At 38.4% G+C, this 6752-nt stretch overlaps 1 protein-coding gene across 2 annotated transcripts; it reads left to right on the top strand.

Annotated features, from left to right (window-relative positions):
• The first annotated feature begins 501 nt into the window (after positions 1-501).
• Positions 502-6655, top strand: LOC103697088. Of its 2 annotated transcripts, none has more exons than XM_008778869.4 (2): positions 502-648; positions 6033-6655. In XM_008778869.4, the coding sequence occupies exon 2, from the start codon at positions 6062-6064 to the stop codon at positions 6440-6442; it is 381 nt and encodes a 126-aa protein (XP_008777091.1). In that variant the 5' UTR covers positions 502-648; positions 6033-6061; the 3' UTR covers positions 6443-6655. The 2 variants fall into 2 exon arrangements, with proteins under 2 accessions (XP_008777091.1, XP_008777092.1); XM_008778870.4 differs by having other exon boundaries at positions 504-648; positions 6037-6655.
• Positions 6656-6752: the final 97 nt, after the last annotated feature.

A 6752-nucleotide genomic window follows, 5' to 3' on the forward strand; every position in this document is an offset into this window, starting at 1 on the left:
AGGAGAAGAAGAAAGAGGGAGAAGGAGAAGGAGGAAGAGAGAAGAGGGAGACGTGGGGGAAAAAATTCTTAATCCTTCATTAACCCTAATCATCATAAAAATCCGCTATAAATAAGCCCAAATAAGAACAATTAAAATAAAACCCCTTACACAAAATAATTCCCAATAAGCCCAAAATACATAAATAAAGTCCAACAATAATAAAATTGTAAACAAACCCAGAAATAAAAGAAAATAAAATGCAAATAAAATATGAAACTAAACAGAAGGATGATCAGCTCTGATGTCCCCATCACAAACACTGTTTAACAAAAAAATCCTTGGTACCTAAAACTATTTACGTACAATTCTGAAAATAATTTTTTTTACAACGCATGGCTTTCAGTCTTCTTCTTTTTTTTTATTGGGTTTTTTTCCCTCTAGGCGCAGGCACGCAGCCAAAGCCGGTTCATCCCAGGAACCGGTTCTCGGAGATTTTTTTCGGACCCAACTTAAATCCCTGCCACATCGAGCACCATTTCTCGTTCCGAACGGACCTAGGGCAAGAAGGAGCGCTCCTCTTTTGCTACCTCTCCGCTCTCCGGTCTTCTCGAACCGTGGTCGACGGTGGCCGGCGAGTCTTGATGGGGGCTGGCGAGGCCAATTGAGGTAACTCTCTCTCTCTCTCTCTCTCTCTCTCTCTCTCTCTCTCTCTCTCTCTCTCTCTCTCTCTTCTCTCTCTCTCTCTCTCTCTCTTTCTCGCCCCCCTCTCCGTTTCTTCTTCTTCTTCTTCTTCTTCTTCTTCTTCCCCTTTTCTGATGCTGTTAAACCCCGAGGGATACGTTTTGAGAGAGGCAAAGATTCCTCTCGCAGAGCGTGCATTTCTTACAGTTTTTTTCTTTTTTATGTTAAAGCTATTTGGATTGTTCTGTTCAAATGTTTGGATTTAGGTAAAGTATTTAGTTGTACTTTCACTATGCTTCAAGTGTTCATTGTAACTTATCTTTGTTAGAATTGTGTTCTTATAATTATTTTTCTCTGTTTGTTATTTTATGCTCTCATTTTATATTTTCCTGATCGTAGTAATTAATGAAAGAGGAAGCTTCATGACTTAGGTTTATATTAGTAAAAGAGAGTAGTTTATGTTGCTTTGCTTTATGTTGTAGTCAGAGAGGAAACGGTCAACAGTTATTTCTCTATATATTATCTCAAATTGTTCTTATTCTCTGTTATCTTCTGTTAGGAATATGCGTTGTGTACCCCTTGGCGTAACCCGACCCAGTTTTTTGAGAACCAGTTGTGGTAAAATTAGCAATAGAGCCCTTCATAAACCACCCACCCCATGTATAGTGCGCAAAAGCCTGGTTTTGCACTTATTCCAGTTACGCAATGGGGTACGCCAAGCAGTGCTTGTTTTATTATGCTTTAGAAAGAGGAAATTTGCTTTGTTCCCATTATCTTAAATTGAAGAAGTACTACTAGTGTTACTACTATTGCATATAGTAGCATGCTTTTACTAAGGAATGTGTGCTTTACCATTTGAGCTAAGACAACAAGATATTTCATTTTGTAAATTCTGTATAAATAATAAAATTGTGATAAGTGCATAAATTCATTTTTTGTGTCTGAATGGTGTGATATCGGTCATAACATCCTGTTATGACAGTTTTTGAATCCATGTTAGTACGTAGGCATATAATGAATCCATGATGTTTGAACATAAAAAAAATAAAACAAACGCACAAAATGCATCCACTAAGGCACACCAATTGCATTATGTCTTGTGCCTAGGCTTCAAGAAACCTTGGCACCTCGGTGCGCCTTCAGCCTTTAATAATTTTGAGTTTTTTACAATCAATTAAATAAACAAGTTAGTTTCTCCAAATTATCTTTTTTTAAAACAATAGGTTATTATGTACATAGTTCTAGTGGTTGATAGGTTCTATGACTAAACAAATCTAACGAATCCTAGTAAGTTCTCCCAATTTTAGTTTTCAGCATATCATAGTGAATAAGGGTGAAAATAAAAAGGGAACCATTGTCTTAGCAGCTAAAATATCTAGGAAATTGTTGGGAATATCATAACTAAAACCATATAATTGGTGGTTACTGATTTAAATAATATTATTCATTAAGCTGTCTACTACTATAATCTATTCGTTTTATCATATAATCATAGATGCTTTATTTAACAGCAACAACATGCCTTTTGTAATATAACCTTATTGACAAAGCCATGTTTTACTCTCTTCTTATTCATTTATATGCCATTATGAAATTATCAATGATAGATTTATTTTAAAAAATATATATTGCTCATCATTGATAACTAACTCAATCTTTCTTCAAGAGCTTATTTTACCAACACATTGGTGATAATTTTGTAGGTTCAATTTTATTTTTTTTGGCTGGAAGGGAGGAAAGACCCACTGACTTCATGAAAAAATTAATAAAAGATACAAGATCACCAAAGGAAAAGGGGAGGGGGGAAGAGAGAGTGATATTGGGGGATGGCAAGTGAGAGAGAGAAACAAGGAGAGTGAGGCAATTTCCTTTTAGACCTTAAGGAAACTAGATTTCCTCTTGCTACAACAAAGTGTGGCTTGCTCTTTAAAATGTTAAGTGCAACCTCCCAAAATGATCTTAGGTGGGGCTTCTACAAGAAGATTGTGGAATTCCACTTCCTTCATAGTCTCCAACAAGTTACTAAAGGGGTTAATTCCATGTAGTTTGCCATGAAGCTAGCACCCTTTTCTTTCTCCATAGCATCGTAAGAAGCAATGGTGGCAGCTCAACTGTTAACCTTCAAGGAAAACTTTGAGTTGTAGCCAAGTACTTCTGGTGAAGGAGCAGTTCATAAGGATTTGTTTCGTAGATACTACGAGAGTCACAAGGATAGGCAAAGCTATCCAACCACCCTTTATTGGCCACGACTCTGCTTGTCTCAATGTGATATTTAAAAGCCAGCCATATAAAAATAATGAATTTCTCAACAGCAATCGACTTCCACAGGTTAAATGTAAGGGGCAGAGGAGCCCTTTTTTGTTGAACAAACTATAGAATGACATGACTAAGTACACTTAGGAAGAGTCAAGTTTCCATCTGAATCCATCAGATTTATGACTTACCTGATGTGGGTGCATCAAATGGGTCCATTCAAAGTCTTTAGTTTTGCGTTTTGGTCACCTCACCTGAACTTTCCAAAGACTTGCTCTCTTGCTGCATTAATAAGCCGCCGAGATCTCAAGCTTCGAACAAGAAAGCTAGGAGAGTAACGAGGAGGCAAAGGGGATATCAGCTCACTAGGTATCCTTCCAAACTTTGAAGTGGGAGCCGCTACCGAAGGAGAAAGACAATACCTAAAGGACTTGATGTTTTTGCAAATGTCCCACTAGATTGGAGGAGAATCCAAGGGACTACAACATTGACCCTAAACCCATGCCACGTCCATTATCCTCCCAAAATTGGCCAATGCCATGTGTCATTAACATCATGGAAGTATCCCCAACACTATTGACAAGGTCCTATTCATATCTTCAAGATTCTTGATTTCTAAACCCCCCTTCAGTTTAGCTTTGTTGATAGTCGTTCAATTGACCACGCACAAAAAGCGACTAACAAAAGGAGTGCCCTTCCAGAAGAAGGCTCTCCTTGTTTTATCAATGTTATCAATCATGCAAATGGAAGTTTGGAAATAGATATTCACATCAGAAGGTTAGAAAGGAGAAAGTTAACTATCTTGATGTTGCCACTTAAACTTCCCTTTCCAACTAGTTAGTCTCTTATCCATCACCGCCAACCAGTGCCACTGTCTTTTGGGGTAAGTTTGAAAAAGTGGCAGCCCTCAATGCTTGACAGGAAGGGAGGCTAGTTTACAGTTTGTGATGTTAGCCAGACAATCCATAGAAGATTAATCAAGGAGTAAGCGATCCGAAAAAATTTGGAGATCAATCGTCAACTCATAGATGATATCAAAACAATAAAGTTGAACTTTGGAAAACCTAGGTGAGACTCATCAGCTTTGAAGAAAAGAAGAATGTCATCAACATATTGAAGTTTTGTCAAGCCACTCATCTGTTTTAAGACTTCCAGCCCCTTGATTAACCCCTCATCATCGCCAAGAAGGTTGAATAAACTAGCCAAGAGATCAACTGACGATTAAAAAGGAAAGGGGAAGGGGTCCTTGTGCCTCAAGCCACGATGGCATTCAGTTCAATTCCTAGGATCTCCCTAGACCAAATTTGCTTTCTTCTATGAGCTAATAATATTTTTGATCCAACTAACCCAGGGAGAAGAGAATCCATGTTTGGTAAGAAGCTCCAAGAGGAGTCTCAACTTAAGAAATCAAAGGTTTTTCCATAGTCAAGCTTGCAAAGATTACCATCTTTATGAAGTCTTTCACAGTGGCTGATGATGTCCTGGGTGCTGAGAAAACTAACCAAGATGAATTTACTCTTAGTGCAAGCCAACAGGGCTGGATGAAGGCACATGGATAAGAGGGGCTAATAGATTGGCAAGACATGGAGGTTACCTTAACAACATTTTAGAATAGACTTGGAGACTTGAAGTCCTGGAGAATTTGGTCCCTCTCATGAATCAACACAATATAAGCACAATTAAGTTTGAAAAGTTGAGTTGCTTATCAAAAAAATTGTTGAATTACAAGAATTGTGCTTTGACAAGCTCCTAGCATCTCTAAAAGAAGAAAACACAAGAAAATCATCAAGCTTGGGGGCCTAATCAGTTTCTAGGGAAAAGGCCATAGCCTTAATTTCATTTTTAGAGAAAGGAGCATAATTAAGAAGGCTTATCGGGTGAGGTTCAAAAGCTCAATCAATTGACTTTGATTGAAGAAGCACAAGGAGAAAAGAGATCTTTAGAGAAGGCAAAACGTTTTAGATATGGAGCTATGGGGTTTAACTGAGGGCTGACTGAATTTGAACCCAATTAGATGCAATTAGACAAGGATCTGGAAAGTGTTTTAGAAAGCCAAAGGGAAGTAGTCTTCAAAATTAAAGGATATCAAGAAATGCTCAAGCTCAGCTATTGAGAGCGAGTCTCTCTAGTTGCTCCAGGTCTGCTTATCAATTCTAGCTCCACCGAGATAATGATTTTTTATAAAATTAAAGATTATGCCTGATATTTTGTGTGCATGAACAATGTGTGTTCTTTGTTTTTTTTTATCCCCAGTGATATTGGTATGTATTATCAAACTTTTGTGCGGTATGCATGTTCCATATGACACCAATTCCTTACCAGCATGGGACTATTTGTACATACAATACCTTACACAGTATAATCTCATACCTCAATCATTAAATTATTCCCTCAAGGTTCCCTTAAGGTTGTCCTTCAATTTCCCAGATGTGATTTTCTTTATCTTCTGGATCCCTTAAATATGTCAGATTCTTAATTGTTTAACATATCATAGAAAATGCCCCCATACTCATGGTTTCTCCAGCCTGGCTCATTTTCTTGCGTTCAGTAAGTTCCTTGGGTTGCCCTCCCTTCATGCCCTATGCCACAGAGACCCGTTTTGTGGCACCAGTGATCTGGTTCCAGATTTTCTTGGTAATACTGTCTGTCAGATAAGTCATATAAATCAATCAGTTAGACGAAAATTGGAATGAAATTCTGTTGCTGCAAATTTGAATATCTTCATTTCATTTTGTGAATAACTAGTAGAAATTAAGTTCCAGATCTAAAGCATAAGCGTCCTTCTCACAAATGGTCACACAACGCCCTATGTTACATGGACTTGGATTTGTGTGCTTGGTGTAGGTGTACGTTTAAGCATCAGATCCTTTTAATATTTTAGAATATCTTCGCGCAGAGCCATGTTCCAGTGCCATACCAATCCCTGTGTTCATGTCAAGTGCGATACTGTAGGTCAAATCAAGGGGTCATAGGTGTTCCTTTGTGATCTCTTGCTCTAGTGACTGATATGGTGATAGCTCAATAATGTTATTTAGCAGGGATAAAATGGTATTTTTATCGAAACACACAAAATTAGGGCTCTCGGTAATTTGGACTGTTGCCTGCTTTTATTGAAGGAAGAACATTTTAAGAAAACCAACGATCCATGCACATGGAGACAGCATCAGCATCAGCCTCAACTCCTCAAAATGCACAAGATCCCCACCCTGACTCACCATTGGTTTCAGAGGGCTCCAGTGGCAATAGCTCACCACTTGTAGCACAGCTAAGGAAGATGCTCTTTCGGCGGATGCTTATAGGGGTCAACGACGGCCGATTCTTCCTGGGTTTGTTCCACTGTATTGACAAACAAGGCAATATCATCCTCCAGGATGCTGTGGAGTATCGCAGCACTCGCCGATCCTTGCCATCTCCAATGGAACAACGATCCCTTGGACTCATCTTGATCCCCTCTTCCTGCCGTTCCTCGTGTCACGTTGACTGCTCTATAGAGGAGCACATGTCTCTCTTATCGCTTAGTAAATGAAGCAGAGCTGATATTTGTTGTTCCTTGTCAAATTAGTAATGATCGTTCTTGTGGTTCATGAGATTACTAGAATAGCTTTATATGCAGTCTGTTGGGCTATGATACTTTTTGGTATCCGGGCAAAGCTTGGCATCAAATAATTTTGTATCAATATTCATTTTGGTAGTTGAAAGAGAGATTTAATAATATGCTTTAAGTTCCATTTAAATATAAGTTTTTTTGCCAGATTTGACACGGACGACGGACGGAGGGGTAACCATGTATTGAATTTAATCCGATAGATCTTGTAGGTAATGTTAGTCCCCTTGTT

This window comes from Phoenix dactylifera, chromosome 12, assembly GCF_009389715.1.
Source record: "Phoenix dactylifera cultivar Barhee BC4 chromosome 12, palm_55x_up_171113_PBpolish2nd_filt_p, whole genome shotgun sequence".
NCBI lineage: Eukaryota > Viridiplantae > Streptophyta > Magnoliopsida > Arecales > Arecaceae > Phoenix > Phoenix dactylifera.

What these genes read in the sequence shown, in the direction of transcription:
- LOC103697088 (XM_008778869.4), top strand. Translation starts at nt 6,062, where the DNA reads ATGCACATGGAGACAGCATCAGCATCAGCCTCAACTCCTCAAAATGCA.